This window comes from Equus caballus, chromosome 13, assembly GCF_041296265.1.
Source record: "Equus caballus isolate H_3958 breed thoroughbred chromosome 13, TB-T2T, whole genome shotgun sequence".
In the NCBI taxonomy this organism is placed as follows: domain Eukaryota; kingdom Metazoa; phylum Chordata; class Mammalia; order Perissodactyla; family Equidae; genus Equus; species Equus caballus.
Genome location: NC_091696.1, coordinates 31,891,039 through 31,914,887, shown reverse-complemented (window position 1 = coordinate 31,914,887; position 23,849 = coordinate 31,891,039). Strand labels below are relative to the sequence as shown.

General features: G+C 53.0%; 1 protein-coding gene across 8 annotated transcripts; it reads left to right on the top strand.

Moving 5' to 3' along the window:
- Window positions 1–323: 323 nt before the first annotated feature.
- Window positions 324–23,849, top strand: KDM8 (lysine demethylase 8). Of its 8 annotated transcripts, XR_011424306.1 has the most exons (9): window positions 356–1,027; window positions 7,614–8,127; window positions 10,076–10,242; window positions 11,439–11,571; window positions 14,728–14,772; window positions 17,996–18,145; window positions 19,098–19,190; window positions 19,284–20,492; window positions 23,613–23,849. XR_011424306.1 is itself a non-coding variant. In XM_005598830.4 (8 exons), exons 2-8 carry the CDS (start codon window positions 7,633–7,635, stop codon window positions 19,446–19,448), a joined length of 1,248 nt encoding a protein of 415 aa, XP_005598887.2. In that variant the 5' UTR covers window positions 324–1,276; window positions 7,614–7,632; the 3' UTR covers window positions 19,449–20,872. The 8 variants fall into 8 exon arrangements, 7 of the variants coding, with proteins under 7 accessions (XP_005598887.2, XP_005598888.2, XP_070086975.1 ...); XM_005598830.4 differs by lacking the exon at window positions 23,613–23,849 and having other exon boundaries at window positions 324–1,276; window positions 19,284–20,872; XM_005598831.4 differs by lacking the exon at window positions 23,613–23,849 and having other exon boundaries at window positions 19,284–20,872.

The window sequence follows — 23,849 nt, the reverse complement described above, 5'->3', positions numbered from 1 at the left end:
GGCGTGTGGTAAATACTCAGCACATTCGTGCATCCCATTTACCTGTGAGATCCTTGAGCAGAAGGCTGAGTTTATTTAGGGCGTTTCGTTTGGCGCTGGCTTAGCACCTTGACAGTCTCCTTGTCTGTAAATAAGACATCACAACCTCCACCTCATAGGGCTGTTGAGAGAATTAAATAGGACCGAGGGGTGCAAGCAGCCCAGACCACGGCTGACGCATAGCTGGCGACTCTCCCCGACCTAACTGCCTAGGCTCTTCGAGTCCCTTGCTGACGGGGCCTCGCCCTTGGGCTCGGCCTTGGCCAGCCTAGACGAATTTTAGCAAGAATCCTGCTGGGTGCGTTTGGCCAAGATCGTTGTACTCCGAGTTGAGGCCCTCTCTCACCCCCACAGCAGAGCCCCAACTGCACCAGCCCCCTGGATAAGGCCACTCGCCGTCTCTAACAAGCGTCCGGAATAATTTTTCTGTAATACCAGCAAACGAACTCGCCCACCTCTTCTACCCAGACTCCAAGCCCAGCGAGGGCAGAATGGCCCGCCCCGCGCTCCCGAGGGTGCGCCCCGGACCCACGGGCGCCCGGAGCCCAGGGCTGTGTCGCCCGCAGCCGCGCAGGCTCAGCACCTGTGGCTGTCCCCAGGGTCGGGCTCTGGCCCACCTGACTTCCCTAAGGGGCCCCTCTACATCAGGCAGACTGATCATGTGAGCTGCGGGGACTAGATGAACCGGCGGGCCCGAAGCTGCGCAGCACACGAGGCCGCCGCAGCAGGAACCGGCACCCGCGCGGAGAGCCCGAGGGAAAAGCCCGCGCCTCCGCCCTCCCGCCTTCAGGACGCGGCGGGGCGGCGCCACGGCATCGATCACTCGGCGCTCCTCTCGGCCCTGCCTCGAGATCAGACGAGCCGGGAGTGATCGATACTCCTCGTGCAAGCCTCTGTCACCGAGCAGCAGAACGCCGCAGTGTTCGAACGGAAAGGAACAAGTCGTGGCCGTCCCCGGCCGACTCGACACCGCCCACACGCGAGACAGGTCAGCCAGAGCAACCGGAGGGGGCGGGCCCTCTGGCTCCTTAGAAGCGGAGGGAGGCACGGCACAAGCGTTCTCTTAAGGCGAGAAGGACTAAAGGACGGCCTCGCGCGTGCGCTTTGGAAAGCCCCGCGGCGGCTCTTCAAAGCAGCAACACCGCGGGGACCTGGGAAGGGAGAATAGAGCCGGCGCATGCGCTCTGAGATTGCCCTTTAGCTGCTCTCAACTCTAGTGCGCGGCCAGGGACAGAAGGTAGGTCCGACGCGTGCGTAGTGCTCCTCTCACGCAGTAATTTGTGTTGCGCATGCGTGAGGCCAGGCTGTTGTGCGCCTGCGCAGTTCTTGTGTCGCCTTAATACAATTCTAGCGCGCTTGCGTAGCTGTTTGTTTCCGCTGTGAGTGAATGGGCAGGTGGCTGCTGCCTGTCTCTCCGCGGCCAGCCGGCTTTTGTCATTGTCCTGGAGCTAGGCCGACTGGAAACGCTTAAGCCATCGGGTCCCGAATATGAGCCGCGAGAAATGAAGCCCCGGGGCAGGCGGCGGGGAGGGACGGGGTGTGAGGCCTTGGCCTGGAGGGTTGGTGTGCGGTCGGAGGAGCCCGCCGCTCCCGAGGGGCCCCGTGCGGCCTGTGCTGGGTCGCCTGGAGGAAGGGAGGGCTGACTCGATGGAGTTCCCTCCGAGCCCCGGCGCCGCCGGCGAGGAAAGTCCTGCTCAGCGGGACGACAGCAAGCCCCGGGCCAGGCGCTGCCGGGTCCCACACTGCGCTGGCCCCCGCGAGGTGGGCTCCCGGGGCTTCCCACGCCTTTCTGGAAAGTTGGATGAGCCTCTCGTTTTGCCCAGTTTTTGTGGAATCCTGCTACAATAACATAAAATTGAAGAATACAGAGTTGTCAGATAGAGGCGGATACATCCTTGAAGCCACCTGTGGAAGGCCCTCGTGCGCAGCGTGGGGCTCCCAGGATGGCTGTCTCCAGAGGGCAGCCACCCTGAGACCCTCCGGGAATCGGCATGAGACCCTCAGGAGAGCCGTTTTGCCCAGCCCATTGAATGGCTACTCCAGGAGGTGCACTTGGTTTTTAAGATAATGGAAGAGACTTCTGGGATGACTGTGGTGGCTTCCAGGATGGCTTTATCCTTACACCAGCAGGAGCCCACTTGTGCTGTCTCCCAACAGCTAGCCGCGGGCGGGCCAGCTTCCGGAGGATGAGCTGAGTCAGGACCTGTCTGTTCTGCTCTGCGTGTTGCACAACCGCCTGTACTTGGCTCCTCTGTGTGTGACATGACCGACAGGAAGCCTTTGTGAAGTTCACGTGGACTGATGTAGAAAGCCAAGACAGAGGCAATGCGGAGAGGTTGGCTCACGCCACCTTTGTCTGACCCCCTTTCCAGGAAGATCATTTCATACACCAAGAAACGGGACTTGATGTAAGCAGCCAAGACAGGCCACTGGGAAAGGCTGTTTCATGCTGACCTTCCCTGGAAGCTGTGCCGTGTCATGAGGCCAGTACATATGGCGCTCCAGAAGGTCAGTTTACAAAGCCAGGACACAAGACCGCTCAGGCTGTGTCTGTACCTGACACCTCCACCCTCACTCCCTTCAGAAAAAGCCTGTGACCAACAAGAGGTCGTTTAAGGCCAATACCTGGTCGAGCTCTAGGAGGCTGACTTTAAGAGTGAGGCTACAAGGCCACTCAGGCTTTTTCATGTGGCCTATAATTAGGGGGACCATAGGTCTCAATTGGCATGGAATAACCCCAGTTTATGACTTCTCCAGTCATAATAAATATTCTGTGTTATTAAATATTTTATATGTATATGTAAGCCCTGAAAGCCACTCACGGCACTCCCAGTATTCAACTTGTGCAGGAATGAAAGTTCCAAACAGTGAAGAACAGACATTGGAGAAAATGATGAGAATAAAAAACTTGAAAAAGAAAAAGTTATACTTCACCACGGAAAAAAAAAAAGGCCTATATATAGCATCCTGGTTTGTATGATCAGTTCTCTAGTTAGCTCACCTATACCTGAGCTCCAGAAGGCTGCTTACACGGCCTGCTTGTGCCCTTTGATGGGGCTCCGTCAGGCCAGGTTCAAGACCAGGCAACAGTACCGCTCTGAGAGGCTGTTCCACACAGTTTATACCTCGACTCCTTCCTCTAGACGGCTGTTCGTTCACTACAACCTTTTATAACAGGCAATTCAGTGAGGAACTCTGGGAAACCAATCAATAAAGCCAGGCCACAAGGCTGCGCGGGCTCATGCCTGCCTCTGGAAATCACTTGAGACAGTTATCAGGAAGACTTTTTGTCGGGCCGATGCACAGGGAATGCTGGAAGCCAGGCCGTGAGGCCGTCTAGAAAGGCAGTTCCATGTTGCCTGCCCATCCCTGGCCTTCACTGGAAGGCCGTATGACGTCGTCGGTTGTGTGAAGGCCGCTGCTTACAGCCCACGTGAGGCCAGCTTCCCTGGAAGACAGCTTCGTACAGCCGGCAGGAAGGTGTTCCACCCTGCCCGGAGAAGGCCCTGCCTCCCCCGAGGCCACTTCTCCTGGCTGACAGGGACTGGCGTGGAGCTGCTTCCGGGAGGGTTGATGGATGAAACAAACACGTCTTTCCTGGCGCTATAAAGACACCATGGAAGATTGGTTTGCAAATGTAAGACGAGGTCTGAGGTTCACCTTGGCCTCAGACAAGGGCCCAATATTGTAAGGGAGCCTGTTTTTGAAACAGCTCCTGAGGCCACTTGGGGAGACTGTTTGGTATGGTGGGATGTGGCTCCTCCCCCGAAGGCTGTTAGAGGGCAACTATTTATTATAAGATTTTTTTTTTTTTTTAAAGATTTTATTTTTTCCTTTTTCTCCCCAAAGCCCCCGGTACATAGTTGTATATTCTTCGTTGTGGGTTCTTCTAGTTGTGGTATGTGGGATGCTGCCTCAGCGTGGTTTGATGAGCAGTGCCATGTCCGCGCCCAGGATTCGAACCAACGAAACACTGGGCCGCCTGCAGTGGAGCGCGCGAACTTAACCACTCGGCCACGGGGCCAGCCCCAAGAGGGCAACTATTTAAAAGGCCAAATCACGAAAGGTTCTTGGAAGCCTGTGGAACCAGGCCGTGAGATTACTCTGATGGGTCATGGCCAGCATGCCACCTCAGCCTGTAATGCTTCATGCTGCCAACATGAAGCCCTCTGGGAGGCTAGTGTCTTAAGATCCAATCGTGAGGCCCTTTGAGAGGCCATTTTAAGTGGCCAATACAGAGGCAATCTGAAAAACCATTTTGAAACCGGGAACTCACCGCTCTCCTGAAGCTCCCACGTCTGGAAGACTGTGTCGTGCAGTGTCAACTGAGCATCTGTGAAGGCCTTTTTATAAGGCCATTCACCGGGGAACTCTGGATTAAAAATGTTCCTTGTACAGCCAACTTGAGGCCGTCTCTCCCAGAAGGCTATTTCACGTGGCCATCTGCATGAGGCCATCTCCAAGGCCAGTTTGCAAAGCAGCACATAGGCTACCTTAGGAGGCTGGTTTGTGAAGACCAAACATGAGACCACCCTGGGAGGCCATTTTGTGAAGCAGCACACGAGGCCGCCTTTCCAGGTGGGCTTTGCAAGGCCTTTGTGAGCTCTGTGTGGGGCTGGTTTGTAGGGTCACCCTGAGAGGCCAGTTTACAAAGTCCATAATCTGCATCCCTGGGAACCTTTATAGTTTATAGCCCATTTAAAACCCTCTGGGAGGCTGTTTCTAAGGCCACTAAGAGACCAATTTACAAAGCTGGCACGTAAGGCCCTAGTGGAAGCCATTTTTATAGTAAGGCGAATAGTGGTCTTCTGGGAGGCCTTTTCATAGGCCCTCGTGAGAAACCAGGATATAAGGCCTCTGAGGTCTTTTGGACGCTTGAGATGAGACTTCTCAATGTTGCTTTATGAGACGTGTGAGTCACTCTGAGAGGAGGGGCCGTGAAGCCACCCTGGGAGGCCAGTGGATGGGTGCACGTGCTGTTTTGTGCGTGGCTAGTGGATGAGACCACGCTGAAAGGTTGGACCATGAAGCTCTCTAAGAAGGCTGTTAATGAAGCCAACACAAGACCTTAGGGAGCTCGAGATAGAAATCATCCTGGCAGGCTAGGCCAGGCCACTCGGGCCCTCTGAGTCCCATCATTCACTGAGCCAACTGGGAACCAGGGACTAAGCTAGGATACAACGGTCCAACTAGTTTCTTCATCAGCAAAATGGGGGGCGCGGGTTGTGGGGAAAATGACCACATACATCTCTATCCACTTCACAACATTGTGAGGAACAAGTAAAATTAAAGGAAGGGGAATGGTTGGGAAATCATGCTGTAGACTGTAGAACAGAGAACAACTCTAAATTACTGCTTTCACTTTAGGACAGGCCTTGGAAGAGGTACTTCAAAAAAGTAACAAATGAGAAAGCCATGTCCTTTCCTTATATGAAGTGATAGGGTTTTCTCTTTTGTAGAATGGGAATAATAACTCCTTCCTCAGAGTTTTCTTGAGAATAAAGCAGCCCGTATGTCCAGCTTCGTCTCATGCTGTCTTGAGATCTTGTGGCTCAGTTCCTTCATCTATAAGATCAGGGATTTGAGGGCCAGACTGCCTGAGTTTTTGTTTGATTGCTGGGAAAGCTTCACTCTGAGCTAACATCTGTTGCCAATCTTCCCCTCTCTCTCTTTTTTTTTCCCCTCCCAAAGCCCCAGGACATGGTTGTATATTCTAGTTCTTCTGTGTGAGCCGCCACCACAGCATGGCTGCTGACAGACAGTGGTGTGGTTCCATGCCCCAGAACCAAACCTGGGCTGCCGAAGAGAGCACGCCAACCTGTAACCACTAGGCCATCAGGCCTGCCTCCAGACTGCCGGAGTTTTAAATCTCTGCTCCACCTCTTACTAGCTGAATTGCTTTGGGCAAATCATTTAACTTCTCTACTTTGCTTTCCTTATCTGTAAAATGGGGATGATAATAATGTGGGAGTTTCTGTAAGAATTAAAAGAGTGATGCATAAAGTGCTTAGAGCATTCCTGGCTTACAGTAAACGCTTTTTAAGCATGTTCTCAGCTTCATAGGGTCATTGTGAGGATTAAATGAGATAATCCATGTAATGTTTTCAGTATTCTGACCGCTGTTATTGTCATTCCTGAGCTAGGGGGAAAATGAGCTAAAATGGAGCCTGGGGGCCAGTCTGGTGGCACAGAGGTTAAGTTCGCACATTTGGCGACCCGGGGTTTGCCGGTTCGGATCCTGGGTGTGGACATGGCACCGCTTGTCAAGCCATGCTGTGGCAGGTGTCCCACATATAAAGTAGAGGAAGATGGGCATGGATGTTAGCTCAGGGCCAATCTTCCTCAGCAAAAAGAGGAGGATTGGCAGCAAATGTTAGCTCAGGGCTCATCTTCCTAAAAAAATAAATAAATAAAATAAAATGGAGCCCAGAGATAGGGATGAGATTATCCAGCCTACTTTCAAAAACATATTTCTAGTGTTCTTAATATATCTTTGCTTTCCTATCTACTGCTGACTTCTTCATACACATTAGAGCTAAAGGAAGCCATGCTTTCTCCTCCTGGTCTTTTGTGTAAATTATAGTTGAGTCCCAGGGTGTCCAGGAAATCTGGATAGGGGTGTTTATTAGTTATCTATTGCTGCGTAACAAATCACCATAAACTTAGTGGCTTAAAACAACACACATTTATCATCTCAGTTTCTGTGGGTCAAGAGTCTCGGTGTGGCTTAGCTGGGTCCTATGCATCAGGATCTTTCACACGGCTCCAGTTATGGTGTCAGTCAGGACCAAGTTCTCATCTGAAGGCTCAACAGGACAAGGGTCTGAACTCCTGTGGTTGTTGGCAGAATTCAGTTCCTGGAGGGCTGTTGGACTGAGGGCCTGAGTTCTTAGCTTACTGTTGGCTTAAGCCATCCTCCATTCTTTGCCATGTGGGCCACGTTGGCTGCTTGCTTCATCAGGGCATCACAACCAAGGAGGCAATAGTCTTCTTGGGCCAGGCCCTGAAGATACAGTGGCGACCTCAGACGGGGGCCCCTGCAGAGGTTATGCCCAGTAGAGAAGACCTTTGTTGAAGAATCATTATGGATGAGATGTGTGTTACAGAGGACAAGTATCGGGAGCTGTGGGAACTTAGGCCCAAGTCTCTGTGCGTGGTCTCACTCTCTTTTCTTTTTTTTTTAGATTTTGTTATTTTTTTTTCCTCCTTCTCCCCAAAGCCCCCCAGTACATAGTTGTATATTTTAGTTGTGGGTCCTTCTAGTTGTGGCATGTGGGATGCCTCCTCAGCATGGCCTGACGAAGCCCAGGATCCCAACGGGTGAAACCCTGGGCCGCCGAAGCAGAGCGCACAAACTTAACCACTTGGCCTTGGGGCCGGCCCCTTGGTTTTTTTTTTAGGAAAGTACTTTATATATGTTTTAAATCTGAGTGGTTGTCATTTGAGCCACTGGATATCATCACAGATCTAGCTTCTCCCCTCCCCTGAGTTTTATTTTATAAAAATCTACAATTATACATATTTAGGTGTACAACATGGTATTTTGCTGTAACTTTTATTTCTTCCTCCACCAGTACTCATCAGACTGAGCCGATGGCAGAAGATATCAACCGAGACCCCCTGGCGGGAGCGGGTGCTCTGTGGGAGGCCCTCCTGGCACTCCTGCCCCGCACTAAAGAAGAACTGAAGTTGGACCTCAGTGAGAAGGTGGAGAGGAGCGTAGTGATGCTGCTACAGGAAGCCACTGAGCTCTTCTACGGGGGCCGAAGGAATGAGTGTCTGCAGACCAGCGAGGCAGTCCTCGACTACTCCTGGGAGAAACTCAACACAGGGCCTTGGCAAGACGTGGACAAAGACTGGCGTCGGGTTTATGCCTTTGGCTGCCTTCTGAAAGCTGCGTGTCTGTGCGAGGCATCAGAGGATGCTACCACTGTGGCCGCAGCCCTGAAAGTCTGTGACATGGGCCTGCTGATGGGGGCAGCCATTCTTGGGGACATCCTCATTAAAGTCGCTGCCATCCTCCAGACTCACCTTCTCTCGAGAAAAAGGCCTGCCCAAGGCCCAACCCAGGAGCAGCCCAGCACAAAGGTATCTGGGTGGGATGGTTACTGACCACACCTAACATAATCCAACACGCCTGTTTTTCTAGAAGTAACGAGTCATCTCTCCCCTGGGGTGAGGCCTTGTGGCCTGCCGACCTCTGGCTGAAAGTAGCATCTCCATTGATTTGGAAATGGAACAGCTCAGTTTCTTTTCTCAGTTTTTTTTTTTTCCAGTTTCTGCAAAAGTAGTACCCTTTTGGGAGAGAGGGAGGGTGGAAGCTTTGTGGCTCCTGAGAAACAGTCAAAGGGATCGTGTGGGCGAGAGCTGCAGCCCGCTGTAGCCCAGCTCTTTGAGCTTTCCCTTGGTCAGCTGGTCGAGGCGTCACCCCCTTTTCTGGCTGCCTGTCTCTGTGCTACTGAGTTGGAGTGAGATGCTAGAACTAGCTTTCTTCTGTTCACGGGGCTGATCGGTCTGCCCTTGAGATACCCACATGTGTCCTTACTGGTACCTAAGTGCACGTGCCCAAAAAACCCGACAGACACTGAGGCCGACATTGCGAAGGCTTCAAAGCCCAGAGCTGACACGCAGCCCTCACTACGCTCCTCTGGGAAAGTCTGTTCACAAGGAGGAAGTGGATCTATTAAACGTGTGGGAAGATGTTCAACCTCACTCTGGTCAAAAAATGATGCAAAAACAGTGAAGCAGCCATTTTTGGCTATGAAGTTATCAAACAAGGTTTTGTACAATACCCATTGTTGCCAAGGGTGCCGGGGGCCAAGGGTATGGTGTGTCAGTTGACCTTTTAGAGGGCAGGGCAGACATGCAGATCAAGGGACAGATACCTGTCCCCTTTGACCCGGGGGTTGCACTGCCCTTTCCCAGCAAAATCTGTCCCAAGGGGAAGTGGTGGCTTCATGCCCACGCTGGGCTCCTGGTGTGGGTGGTGTTAAGTAGTGTGTGTAGCTGGGGGCGAGAGCTCAGGCTTTGCAATCAGCCTGCCTGGGTTCACGTTCCCGCACTGACATGCACTGCCTGAGTTGAGTAAGGGTCTTGGCCCCTCCGTTCCCCCAGCCTGTAGGGTGGGCTTTGCTCAGCAGCTTTATTGAGCGCTAGCTGTGGCCCAGATGTACAGAAGGGCCTGGACCTTGTCCTCCTGGATCTACATTCCAGTGAGGTGGTGGGAAAGGCAGGAAAGCTTCACATAGGGTGGTCGGGGCAGGCCTCTTGGGGAGGGAGTATGTGGAAGTAAAGGCCCACCGTAGAGGCTGTGACAGTGCAAAGAAAAGGCCAGGGTGAGGCCTGGTGCATCACCTGCAGGAAAGCGTGTTCGCCGCCACTGCGCAAAGGTCAAGGACTGGTCGGGGTCCAGCAGTGGGGAGCAGAGGGGGCTGACATGGGCTGGGTGGGAGTCCTGGTCCTTCACACCTGAGATCTTGTCTCCCTAGTTTAACAGATGAGGAAACTGAGGCTCAGAGATAGTAACTTGTGCAGGTCACTCAGTGGGGAGATGGTTAAGTAAATTATGGTGCAACCACTCACAAGACATTGCGAGGAACGTGGAAACTGCTTTAGGTAAGTTACTGGATGAAAGAGGCAGACTTGCGTATTCATCATGAACATTACTACCAGTGGATCAGAGGTATGGATGTGTAAAAGATGGGAAAGAAACATGGTAGAGAGAGAATACTTTTATGTTAGATGGTGGAGTTGGGAATAGTAAGTTCTCTTCCATTGCAGAATTTCTGTGAAAGCCGTGTATTACTTTTATAATTGAAGAATATTTTAAATGAACTAGTAAGGAAAAAAACACCTTGCTATCATGAGGAGTAAATAGTAGTGGTAGCAGGAGTAATAATGATTGAAAAAATTTACTATTATTATTATTATTAATGATACTAAGCAATCCTAGCAGTGATGCAAATTCCTAGTAGAATGCCTCAAATTTTGACTTTCTCTGGTTGTTACCATTTTGTTTTGTTTTGATTTTAAACAGAAAGCAAGGAATGAGCATGTTTCGATTCCAGATATGAAGTCGGAGAGAACAGTGCCCCGGCTCCACTGTCCGTCGCTGCAGTATTTCAGGAAGCATTTCTTGGTTCCGGAGAGGCCCGTGATCCTGGAAGGTGTGGCCGACCACTGGCCGTGCATGAAGAAGTGGAGGTGGGTGGCTGCTGAGGGCGGTGGGGCTCCTCTTCCCACTTGAGCATTCTCGAAGTCTCCCTGGATTCCTCCCCGTCTTCCCCAGTCAGTGCAGCCTCACGGGCACTGCACTGCCAGCCTCTAGGATGGATTGCCAGGGGGTAAACAAGAATTGGAAGTACTCTGCTCTGAATTTAGGCCAAAGGTTATCAGATTCCTCCCCTCTACAGTTTGCTTGCCCTAAGCACTTAGTGCTTAAGTGCTTAATGAGTGCTTAAGTGGCAGTGTCATGTTAGGCCTATGATGCAGTTTCGCAGGATCTTAGGAATTCTGTGGACTTTCTCAGGGGCCCTGAAATACGAACCCAAGGGACAGCTGCCTCCCCTCTCCGTGGGGCTCCATGGGCTCTTGTGTTTGCTCCCTCCTCACATCTGCTTCTCGTCCTTCCTCAGATTCGTGGTGGGGCCATCAGATCAGGCACCTGGCCAGTGGCCATAATGCCACAGCTGTGCGTAGTTTTGGACACGAGAAGGCGTATCTCGGGAAGGTGGTGGTTCTGTGCAGGGAGTGGTCCCCGCTGACACTTGTGTGAGGAGGAATTCCAATTGTAGGCACCATCCCCCCAGCAAACATTCATTGTGTGTTTTGCTACGTACCAGGCATGTTACATTTTTACTACATACCAGGTGCCAAGAAAGGCCCTTGACGCGTTTTCTTTCTCTTTATCCTCCCTGATTCCCATGGGTCAGGCACTGTCATCACCCCCATTTCACAAATGGCAAACAAGGGCGCAGAGAGGTTAAGTAACTTGCTAAAGGTCCCCTGGTCTGTAGCATGCAGGGCCTGGACCACCAGAGTTCAGAATACAGGCACTTCATTACCCACTGTACTGTTCACCATTTGCTCCAAGAAGGTTTTTGAGGTTAGTGACAAGGTGAGCAAAGAGAGAAGTTGGCAAGCAGGGAACTAGAGCTGCCCAGCAAGAACTGTAACAAACCAGATTTTCTGGATCTATCTGCAAAGCTAAAGGGCATCAGGAGGGTAAGTAACCTCACCTCTCTGTGCCTCAGTTTCCTCGTCAAGGCAGTGGGGGAAGACAGCAGACCGCCTCGTAAGGTTGTGACGATGGGAGGAAACCAGTGTAAAGCACATTTAGCAGAGCGCCCAAGAAGGCTTACCAAAAATGATGAAAGTGACAATACCTGTTTTTCTGATAGTTTGGAGTATATCCAAGAAGTGGCTGGCTGCCGGACTGTCCCAGTGGAAGTCGGTTCCAGGTACACGGATGAAGAGTGGTCCCAGACACTCATGACGGTCAATGAGTTCATCAGCAAATACATTGTTGACGAGGTGTGTCATTTGATTCCTTTCTGACTTACGAGGGAGAGAACACATGACATTTGGGCAAGTAATCTCGATGTGGTGCAGTGGGAGGTTTAGGAGGAGTCATTCTTTGTGGACTTGTGGTCAGTAGGCTGACCAGAGTGAGCAAGGCAGGCCGGTGGGTGGGCAGGACATGAGGGACTCATTTCAGGTCTTTTTTTCGGTACAGTTCAGCATTTTTTTAGTGTATTCATAAGCTTGTGAAACCATCAGCAGTATCTAATTCCAGAACATTTTCATCACTTCCAAAGAAACCCCGTACTCATTAGTAGTCACTTCCCATTCCCCCTTCCCCCTGTCTCCAGGCAGCCACTAATTTGCTTTCTGTTTCTATGGATTTGCCAATTCTGGACGTTCCATATAAATGGAATCATACAATATGTGACCTTCTGTGTCTGGATTCTTTCATTTAGCATAATGTTTTAAAGGTTCATCCATGTTGTAGCATTTATCAGTTCTGTACTTTGTGCCTTATTATGGCTGAATAATATTCCATTGTATGGATATACCACATTTTTTAATCCATCAGTTGATAGCCATCTGGGTCGTATCCACTTTTTGGCTGGTGTGAACATTCAGGTCTGAGTGTTTGCGTGGACACATGTTTTCATTTCTCTTAGGTATGTCCTAGGAATGCCACTGCTGGGTCAGATGGTAACTCTGGGTTTAAGCTTTTGCGGGACTGCCAGACTGTTTTCCAAAGCAGCTGCACCATTTTATCATTTCACATTCTTTTTTATTTTAAAGATTGGCACCCGGGCTAACAACTGTTGCCAATCTTTTTTTTTTTTTTTTCCTGATTTATCTCCCCAAACCCCCCTGTACATAGTTGTATATCTTAGTTGCAGGTCCTTCTAGTTGTGGGATGTGGGATGCCGCCTCAACGTGGCCTGACGAGCGGTGCCATGTGCACGCCCAGGATCCGAACCCTGGGCCGCTGCAGCAGAGCGCACGAACTTAACCACTCAGCCACGGAGCCAGCCCCCTCATTTCACATTCTTAACAGCAAGGGCAGTGGGTGGCTTCCTCTTCCTGAGACGAGGGTGGCAGAGAATGTAGATTGTGCCTGACCATTCCTATAGGTTGGAAACAATGGAAGCCTGTAAGTGGGTGCACAGACCCTTAGCGGGAGAGGATGACCACCCAGCGTCTATGGTCCCAGCCACCTTTCCTGGCCCCAAGAGCCGAATCCTTCACAAGGTGTGAGAATTTAGCATCTGTGGTTTGCAACTCTTCTGCACACTCCCCAACAACCCACACCCCACGGCAGCCCCAGACCCCGCCACCCTAAAGTTCTGATCAGATTCAGTCATGGGGCTGCTGCGACCAAGGGTCCAGGTCGGTGACCATGCTGGCTGACTGTTTCTCCTGTGTTGTGACTGTGGACTCCTGAGGGACCACCCAGAGTGCCCCCCGTCTCTTTCCCTCCCGAATTTCCAGCCTCCTCCACAGGCACTCAGTGTAGCTCCCCTAAGCCGTGGCCTCCTCCATCAGTGGCCTCCTCCACCAGTGCTCACAGACGCCGTTCCATCCTGCTTCTCCTGCACTCCTCCCCTCCCCTCGCTTCCACTCAGTTCTCTGTCCCCCGGAGGCCTGGAAAAGGGAGCCGTGGACTAGAGATGCACCACGTTGCCACGTTCACCTTTGCCTGTGGGAATAAACCTGGCTGGAGAGGTCTCGTGCTATCTCCCTCTGCCTGCAGGAAGAAGCCTGGTTCCCAGAGCAGAGGGGAGTAACCAGGGGCTGTTTTCAGAGTGGGCAGGAAGGTGGGCTTTGGTTTCAGGCTGAACTGCATTGGCTCCAGCACTGCCCATTGCTGGCTGTGTGGCCTGGGCTGGTAACCTAGCCTCTTGGATCCTCAGTGCCCTGACTTTTGGTTGGCTAAGGTTAGTTGGGATTAGTTAGAGGTCACTAACACCTATTTCGTACTGTCGTGGTGAGAGTAAAACATCTCGAACTCTATAGCACAGCATGGTCAGTGCTGAGTTAAGGTAAGTGCTCAGTGTCCTCTGGGCCAGAACATCTGTGAGGGCAGAGATCACATCAGATCCGGCCGTGCCCAGGGCATAGCACAGGGTCTGGCATTTTGTAAACTCAGAATAATGTTTGTCAGAAGAGGAAATGAAGGAGAGGGATGGACAGATGGAGACATCCTCAAGGAATCCTAGAGAGGAACCGTCGTCTGCTTCAACACTGTTTTAGCCTCAGATAAAGCCCCTAGACCAAAGCCGACTGGGCTCTGGCAGAGCTGGGGGAGTGGGGGCCCGCGTCCCACCCGCTCCGCCCCAGTCTGACCCTTACAGTGGCCCTCAGCCGTCTTCAGAGAGCCCCTCAGGCACTGTGGAGCCCAGTTTGTAAAGCACGGATCTTTTCACCCATCTGATTGGCAAAAATTTTCACAGAATGCTAACCTCCACTGCAAAGATGTAGGAAAATCAGCACTCACGTTAATTGCTGGTAAGAGTAGAAATGGCTTAACTTTTGGGAAAATAACCTGGCAGATGCTATCAAAAGTGCACGTACTCCTTGACTCAGTTCTACTTTTAGAAGCACATAAATCTAAGGACGAGATTATTAGGCTATTTATTGAAACACTGGCAAAACAGCCTGAATGTCCGCCAGCAGGGGGTGGTTGAATTCCTCATGATGGATCCTGTCTATAAAACAAGTCTCCGGCAGAAGAATGGTCAGTATGTACATACTGGCCTGAAGAGACATGCATGATGTATCATTAAGTGAAAAAAGCAGATTTCAAAGTAATACATATAGTATGATTCCATTTTTAGTAAATCCTCCTGTGTGTGCAGCCCCTTCATTTCTCATGTGAGGAAACAGCCCTGGGGCACAGGTGACCCGGTCGGGGCCCCTCAGTGGCAGAAGCAGCACTGGATCCTGAATCTCCCCATCAGCCCAGTCCTCGAGAGGGTGCTGATCGCGTTAGCCCCTGGGTCAGAGGAGGGGGACCCCACAGGACGGACTGGGGGGCCCTCCCGGGTGGCAGCCCAGGGCTGGGGTGGGGCACACCGGGTCCTGAGGGCCAACTAAACAATAGCAGCCTGTGGAGGGTATCCGCCATGACTCACCAGCCTTTCTGTGTTGTTCTGGTCTTCTCCTGTGCATTAGCCGAGGGACGTGGGGTACCTTGCTCAGCACCAGCTCTTTGACCAGGTGAGTCTGAGCCCGCGCTCCACTGTCGTTCACCCTCTCGCCTTCCCTTGCCCTCCTTCCTGGGCTCTGACCGCCGAGGGCAGGAAAGGGCATGGCAGCCTCGTGTCCTTCCCGCTGGGGCTGCTCCCTGCAGTGAGCAGGGAGCGGCCCTCAGCGTTGTCCTGTTCCCTCCTCGCCAGTGGGCAGTAGGAGAGGTGGCGAGGCCACTAGGCCTGAGAGGCTTGGTGTGGTAAGTCCAGGGCCCCAGGACTGGGGCAGGGGGATGAGGAGGCCACAAGCATCAGGGTGGCCCCAAGGGATGGAGTCAGAGGTCCAGATGTGGTCAGAACTGAGGAATGGGTTCTGGGGATCCAGGGGAGGGTGGTGGAAAGAGGGAGTCACTGGCTTCCCTGAGGCAGTTCTCTGGGCAGCTCCTGGTTCTGTTCTTACCACATCTCAGTTGTCCACTCGTGAGGCTGGCTCCCCATGCCCGGGCCTGTGCACTTCTGGCAGGGGCCAGTTTCGATTTCTCTGGGTACCCAGCCCTGGCTGGCCAGATGGAAGACCCTCAGGACAGACGGGTTGAAGACCAAAAGAGGAGGGGGACTCAGGCTGGAGCTGAGAGGAATAGGGGGCTCCACGAGGCCGGAGGCAGGGGGACACACTCCCAGTGAGGCGCAGAGGGCAGAGTGGAACGAGCCCCATGTACAGCCTTGAGGGTTTGTTCAGAAGAGCAGAGCAAAGAGGAGAACGGGGAGGCTGCGGCCAACTGGGGAGGTTCATGAAGGCCAGGCCAAGAACTCAGATTTGTCTGGAAGACAGCAAGGAGCCCTGGGAGGTTTGGGGCAGGTGGTTTTCTTGGAAGAGCCCAGCAGGAGTGCCAGGGTGCTTGCAGGCAGAGTGCCCGGGGGCAGGAAGGGAGAGGAAGCTGCAGCGAGTAGAAGTGCTGCTCTGGCTCTTTGTCTTGCACAAATCAGCCCCTGAGTAGACACCGTCAGAGCAGCGCCCTGGACCAGCACTGGCGTCCCTGGGAGATTTTAGAAGTGCAGGCGCGATCCTAGGCCCCACCCAGAGCCACTGCATCAGAATCGCCTGTCATCCAGGGCCCAGGCTCCACCCGTCCAACACGGAGCTCATGGGCTCCTGGTCGCTCAGGACAGCCTGGCTTGTGGGAATTGAGAAAATCAGGATGCGTGCTGATTGACAGGATGGTCTTGGCTGTGTTGACAAAGGACAGGAGGAAATGGCACAAAAGATTAGCAGTGATTGTCGGGGGTTGGGGGGGGGCGGCGAGGAGGGGTTTTTTCCCTTCTTTTTTCTGCAGTTTCCAGATCATCTATAACGAGTATGTATAAGGAGAAAAAATAGGCTATTGTTAAATGCAAACAAAATGAGAACAAAGTGAAGTGTGGCAGGAATCAGATGGCGTTCTGCATTTTCAAGCTGTCTTGTTAGGATGCTGAAACGAGCGGAAGAGGGCTGGTGCTGGAGGAGCAGTGCAACTATCCAGCTTTCTCTCCGCCCCTCCCCTCGTCCCACCCTGCTCCGTGCTTGGCGTGTGGCTGGGTTGTGACCACCACGACCGTGCGCGGTGGGGACCCTGCCCGACGCGGCCTTCTTTGTAGGCCCCTCTGCACCAAGCCCAGGGCTCAGCCCTGGTACAGGGACAGAGAAGACCTCCTCGCTCCTCTGCCCAGTGGACCTGAAAACCAGACACATCAGATGGTGATGAGTGCCTGAAAGAAAATAAAAGTCGCTGGCTGGGGTAGGAGAGCCAGCTGTTTAGCTCAGTGGTTAGGGAAGGTCTCTCAGGGAGGCAACATATGGCAGTGGCTAGCCATGCAAGGAGACGAGAGCAGGGGGGTGCCAGCCAGGAGAGCAACAGGAGTGAACTTTCACCTTCAAGGGGCAGATGAGTTCAGCACGGGGTGCATAAGGGGAGGGCAGATGGGGCCAGGAGGGAGGTCGGGGCTCGGTGAGGAAGGATGGGTTTCCTAACGTGGTGGGAAACAGTGGAGGGCTGTGTTTCCAGGACGCGGGTGGCCACTTTCTGGAGATGGACTGGAGGTGGGCAGATGTGGAGGCAGGGAGACCATTGGGAGGTCCAGGGAGAGCTGAGGTCCGTGCAAGTGCAGAGGTTTAGGAGGTGTGTGAACTGCTGGCTCCTGACACGGGTAGATGTGTGGAGGTTGAGGGAAAGGGAGCCGTCAAAGAAGACTTTTAGATTTGGGACCCAAACATCTCGTTGGATGAGCTGGTGCATCCAGGGGGACTTCACTGGGGTGGTCTCGGCCAGGCCAGGGACACCCACAGGGAGCTCAGCAGGAATGCCCAGGGAGGGCAGCGCTTGGCGGGAGGCCAGGACAGGGCCGGGTGCTCCGACAGGAGCAGAGCACCAGCTCACTTCCAACAGCGTCCAAGGCTGAGCGCTTTTGAAGCCTTCTACATGGTGCCACGTTGCCATCTACATAGTTTTACCTGTTGATGCCACCAGCAGCCCTGCGTGAGTCTGCTCCTTTCACGGCAACCTCACCACCACTGGGCATTATTGTTTTGTCAGTTTGCTAATTGGATTATCGGGAAATGATGACATGAATTCAGATGTCTTTGCTAATGGGACTGAAACCCTTATATCTAATTCATTTTTAGGTCTTCTCTGGTTTTTGTCCTTTAATTAGTTGTGTAACTTATGTTTTGAGATCTTAGTGTCTTCCTTATTATTTTGTATGAACTTCGTACATTAACCCTCATTTACCACAGTTAGTTCAAATAAGGTTCCTACTTTATTAGTCTTAATTAACTTATTTAAAATGTACAATTGTGATTTCTTTACCGTTAGTAACTTTTGAAAATTCTTCCCCTCCAGAGATGTGACGAATACTCAATCCATCTTCTTCTTGTTTTTCTTTAATTTGATTTTCTAAAATATTTAACTCTTTAGAAAATCATAATCTGGTTTACTTTTAAGTACGAAATAGTGGTATCAGGTTTTAAAAATGGGAACAAATATAAAATGCATATGACATGGAAATAAATCTGAAAATAAAATTATAATTCTTCCCTAGTAACTATATATTTATTTTTTAATTGATTTTTAGACTTCTATACAATAAAATGTGGATACAGTCATATTATTACACAAGACTGTGTATTTGGCCCTTCTGTCAGACGGTCAGTTGACTTCTAGGCTGGTGTGTCCCACAACCCTGGTCTCAACCTTCCATGTCTGCTCTGACACTCACAGATCCCGGAGCTGAAGCAAGACATCAGCATCCCTGATTACTGCTGCCTGGGCGATGGGGAGGAAGACGAGATCACCATTAACGCCTGGTTTGGTCCCCAAGGCACGGTCTCCCCACTGCATCAGGACCCCCAGCAAAACCTCCTAGTCCAGGTCGGAGTTGCTGCCGAACATCGGCTTCCCCGCCTCCTGGTCCAGCCTGTGGCCTGGCCACATTATCTACATTGAAACACCAGGCAAATGACTCACCGACAGGGATGTGGACAGAAATGGTCCCAGGCCTCGGGCTGGGGCCGTCTCCCTAGTGGGGCTGATTCCAGAAGTGGTTTCTGGATCCTCTGGGATCCCAGCCGCCTCCCTCGGGCAGAACAGGGCCAGGGCACCGTCTTGGGATGGAGTGGGCACCCTTAGGGCTGCCTCTCCTCTGCCCTCCCCCTGTGTGCCATTCCTCAGCCAGGCCAGCTTCTGCCTGCCAGACCCTCTCTCCAAGTGCAGAGAGGCTTCTCAGCCGTCTGATGAGACCCAGACAGAGGAGCCTGGGGGTTTGCTGCATGGGGAGGGCATCTGTTGTAAATTCACCTTATTTTTCGTAGGCAGAGGGGTCCACAAATGAGAACATGCTCCCAGCCAAGCAGACCAGTCCACAGAGGCAGTAGAGAGGCTGAGAGCTGAGGCCCGGGAGCCAGACTGCCTGGTGTGAACACCAGCTCTCATCTCTAAGCTTTGTGAACATGGGCGACTCGCTTAACCTCTCTGTACCTCAGTTTCCTCATCTGTCAAATGGGGCTGACAACAAAGCACCTCAGGGCAGTTGTGAGGATCAGAGTTAATATACATAGAGCACTTAAACAGTCGTTGCCACGGCCAGGTGCTTACCTATTAACTACAGAAAAGAAGTTACTGATTCATAATATATTTGGAGGAAAAACAAGCTTGGCATTGTAAGCAGGTGTGTGGCGGGGATGGAGCAGACCAGGTGTAGGGAACAGCATGTGGAAAGGCACAGAGAGGCGAGGGAGGATGTTGGGTTCAGGCACCTGCAGGCAGTGCGGAGCGGGGGGGAGGCGAGGGCATCAGTTGACTGATGGGGTCACTCTCTCCCCAGGTGATTGGGAGGAAATACATCCGGCTGTATTCCCCACAGGAGTCAGAGGCCTTATATCCTCATGATACGCACCTTCTTCATAACACAAGCCAGGTGGGCGTGCGGGGGACCCAGTGTGACATGGCAGATTCTCCCCCACCCCATCCTGTCTCTGGAGACCAGGTAGGTGACTTGTGTTTTCCTCAGGTTGACGTGGAGCATCCCGACTTGGAGAAGTTCCCCCAGTTTGCCGAGGCCCCATTCCTGTCCTGCATCCTTTCTCCTGGAGAGGTCCTCTTTATCCCTGTGAAATACTGGCATTATGTGCGGGCCCTGGATTTGAGCTTCTCAGTCAGCTTTTGGTGGTCGTAGCCAGGCTGGAAGAGGGAAGGGCTGATGTGTGTGCAGCATCGTGGAGTCACACATTTGCTGTGCTGGGCCTGGAATCGAGACCACTGATTGAGCCTGTGCCCTGAGGAAGCCCTCTGTGGGGCCTGAGCTCGGGCTCTAGGCAGACACAGGGCGAGGAGCACCCAGGCAGGGGCCTGCTCCAGCCCAGGTGTGTGGCAGAGGCAGGCGGGCAAGACTCCAGAAGGACATTCAGGCCCACAACCCACGTGGAGACTCGTGGACTCTGAGGTGGACTGCCTGGATTCACACCTGGCCCCGTCACTTAATTGCTGTGTGGTTTGGGGCAAGAAATGTCACCATGTGTCTCTCCAGCGGGCAAACAGAACAGCGGCCGGGCCTCACCACAGAGGGTTTGTGAGGCAGTGCGTCGGCAGAGCGCTCCACAGTGCCAGCTGCTGTCACTGAGCTGAGTAACTAGGGTGATGGTTACATACTTTTCTGTCATGACTGGGCCTGTCAGGACAGCCACAATCTACAGACTCTGGAGAGAGGTGGACGTGGCTGCGGTCACAGGGGAGGGTCCCTCTCTGCTTGCTCAGCTCAGACCTCTGCCGGGCAGTGGGAGTCTTGGGGGGACTTCTGCCATCGTCCTCACTGAAGTGTAGCCTGCCTGCAGAGAGCTCCGTGGATCTTCTAGCCTGAGGAATTTGCCGCCGTACCCCTCCCTGTGACCTGTGCCCGAGTGCGGAAACAGAACCTCCACCGGCCCCGAGAAGCCCTGCTCCTGCCCCTCAGTGTCTCCACCCCGCAGGGGTCAGCACTCTCCAGAAGAGGGTTTCAGGCCCGAAGAGACCCAGGCGTCCGGCTCTCCATGAGCGTGTTTGTTTTGTTTGTGTTTGACCAAGACGACTTTCCCCAGCCCTGGACTGGAGACGGCAGGTGAACTCCAACAGCTGCTCGGAGGAGCCCCCGTCCCCCACTGGCTGCGAGGATCACAAATTGGCGGACATTGTTTTTGCTGTTATCTGAGTTTTGACAACATTCATCACACCAAGTGACCATGAGGTAAAAAAAAAAAAAGTACAATCTTACTAATACTCCAAAAAATGCAGGTTAAAACAAAGATATGCCCTAAATTAGCAAAGACGTTTAAAACTCTCATGCTCGGCGTCGAGGAGGGTGGGATGTCCTGACGGCGGGAGTTAGGCTTGGCAGAATTTGAACAGAAATCAACAACCTTAAATACACACACCTTTGGGTCTGGTGATCCCACTTCTGGAAGTCCCCCCTAAGGGAATATCAGGAAGATGAGCACGGATGTCTGTACACAGATGACCATCATGGCATCATTTGTAATAGCAAGTGTATGGGAAAAACACTCTGGTTTTTCTTTACACTATACACAGTGCTCTGAATACTGCTAGCACTTCTGCTCACCAAATGTGTTTGTGTATGTGTGTGTGTGTGTTTGAGGGGGCTTTCCCCACAACAAGCAATTCTGTGACACCAGCTGGGTGTCTCACAATTGAACTCAATTCTGACACTTTCTCCCTAGACAGTGGCAGATCCCACAGGTTAAGGGTTCCATCCTACAAGACTGTTCTGGGACAGGCAGCTTACGGGGCACCAGAGAGATAACAGAACGCCCCCAGTCCTCGGGGAGTGGGCAGTCTCGGAGGAGAGCGCGACACGTCAGCAGCGATCAGTGTACTGGTCATGGGGAATGCTGCAGGTGGTGGAAGCCATGCGAGATGATCACATGGTGGAAGGATGGGACAAGGGAAGTAGAGGCCAGAGCAGGATCTGGAAGGCCACCCAGGAATTGCTGAGGAGACAGGGAGAGTGGGCCTGGAAGCAGAGGGGAAGAGCTGAGCGGGACTGCAGGAGGCCAGGATGAGGGAAGTGGTACAGGATGAGATGGAAGGTGTGGCAAGTGTCTAGATCCTGCAGGCCCTGACCCCCACGTGGGCTGGGACTCAGTTGTGATAGGAACGAAGCTCATACCAGTTTAAGCAAAAACAACAAAACAGCCATCAGCTCCCTGGCCGGGTGGCGGGGGAGGCGGGGCTCACAGATGTGCAGGAAGAGCTGTGCAAGGAAGCCCAGGTCAGGCTTCCACCCTGCAGGCTTCTGTCCCTCCCTGGCTACCTGGGCTCTGCTGGGCTGGCCTTGGTTCCTTCTTTTCCCTCTTGCAGATAGCCTTTCCCCCCAGGGGAGAAGATGGCCCCAGCTGGTCAACTCTACATCCTCCCAGCACCAGGACCCACACACTCAGAAACCCCAGGGAATCTTCTGGGACCCATGCCCAAGGGGCAACCCATGGTGGGGAGGGGGGCCTGATCTGATTGGTTTGGCCTGGCTCACAGGGCCACCCCCCTGGTTAACTAGAAGGGGGATGGGAAAGCATTGATGGGCAACTGAAACCTGCTACTCATGTCCTCTGTAACCAGGCCAAGGAATTTGAACTTGAACATGTAGGTCTTAGGCTTCAGTTTTGAGCAGACCCTCAGAATATGAATTGAGGAAGCTGACTGTTGGCAGGGAAGAGAACAGGCTGACCATGACACTTGCAGGGAGGCTGTGGGACTTCCCCAGCGAGTGAGCTGGGGGTGGGCAGTGGGCGCGGAGCACAGGGACAAATGTGAGAGGTGCTTAGAAGGTGGAAAGGAGGGCTCTGTGAGCACCTGCTTGTGAGGAGACTGTTTATTCCCCTATCTGGCATTGTTAATGGTTATTTACCTAATTTTTCATGTGGAGAATTTACACCAGACATCAACGCCGCTTAAGGTAGTGAAGCATAAAATAGGAACGCCACCAAGCCTAGAACGTTCACCATTTATGGAACAGCGGCTGCCCGGCTGCAGAGGAGCCATAACACGGGGGCCCACGTGCATAACTCACAGCCCTTCCCCAGCCTTCCCCGAGGGACAGCCGTGGCTCCAGCTGCCGCCAGTGGCCCAGCCTTTATGAGCCCATCTATCCAGCTGGCGGGTCCCACTCCCGCTCTGGGCCGCTGCTAAAGAAAAGCCATTCACGTGTTATGCAGTGATTCTGAAGTTAGGGATAGAGGAAATGTTCAAACATGATCTGGAGGCCTGACTGCAGGCAAATGCCCCTTGTGTGAAGGGAGGACGGCGGCAGATGCAATCTTTCTGTGCCCTCTGCCAAGGCTCCAGTGATGCTGGGAATCCCAGCTGGAGGGATGGCTTTAGCTCTGAGGAACGCGGACTGAAGGCAGCTTGGAGTGCAAGTGCCACCCAGCTGTCCACACAGCCAAGGAGAGGTGCGAGCACGAGGCCCCATCAGAGCCATGGAGAGGCCTGTTCAATGCCAGGTCCTCTGCTAGACACGGCACGGCGCTGAGCCTGTTGAGGGCCCTGCTGTCGTCATGGTGTGTCATGCTCTCTTGGCGGGGTGGAGAGATGTGCAGATAATGATGAGTGCTATGAAGGCAACAGAGCAGGGTAACAGGTCAGAACATGTCAACAGGGGATGGGTTGGTGGGGACATGACTTTTTGATAGTTAACATTTGAAGAGAAGCCTGAATGACCAGAAGTCCAGATTTGGCCATGAGATTGAGGAAGGTGGGCCAAAGAGCAGGCGCAACAGCCCTGAGGCAGGAGAGCCTTGCCTCAGGAGAGAGGAAGGGGCCAGTGCGGCTGGAGCAGAGGGAGCTGGGAGAAGGGGGAGGGGGTGTCGGCAGGGCCTGGAGAGGCGAGGTCTGACCGTGCTGCTGTGTGGGAAGGGCCTGGACGGGGGAAGACGGGAAACCGGAAGACAGTGAGTGTCACTGGTTCAGTGAGTAATTCTGGAGTGACAGGGGCATCACTGGGGAGCAGAGGAGGACCGACTGTGCAGGGAGGAGGGCCACAAAGGCCTTGAGTGCCAGACAGGGACTTCGGAATTTTGTGTAAGGGTTTTGGTTGGGCTGTGCCAAGGAGTCCTCAGGAAGTTCTCAGTGGTACCAACACGGGGAGACTGGTAGCAAGAGGGCCAGTGTCCCCAGCAGCAAGGTGCTCAGAGCTTCCTGGGGCCCAGCTGGGACTTGCCTGCACCTGCACGGTTTGACCCTGCCTCTCCGTGACGGCAAACCACTCCCCAGACAGGCAAGAAGCTGGCTGCCTCCTGATTGTGGGGTGCTGGTTTGCTTCCGGCCCCTTGGCATCCCTTCTCTCTTCTTCCAGAACAGCATTTTGGAGAATCCCTTCCCCTGGGGCTGCAGCCTTGGCGGGTGCGCAGTGGAAGGAGGAAGGAAACTGCTGGAGTTGATCTGTGGGGGCAGCGGCGCACACTGTGACTGGGGAACAGGTCTTTCTGCCAGAACCCCCAAGTCCAAGGTCCGTCTTTTCTAGGCTGCTTCTCCTGCCTTTGTCATGTCGACAAGCTTCCTCACACCCTTCTAAGAAGCCCATTCTCTGGTG

Excerpts from the sequence above, each read along its gene's own strand:
- KDM8 (XM_005598830.4), top strand. The coding sequence starts at position 7,633 with ATGGCAGAAGATATCAACCGAGACCCCCTGGCGGGAGCGGGTGCTCTG. Across the intron at positions 10,243-11,438 it reads CCGTGCATGAAGAAGTGGAG|TTTGGAGTATATCCAAGAAG; the intron begins GTGGGTGGCTGC and ends TTTTTCTGATAG. Across the intron at positions 19,191-19,283 it reads TTCTTCATAACACAAGCCAG|GTTGACGTGGAGCATCCCGA; the intron begins GTGGGCGTGCGG and ends TGTTTTCCTCAG.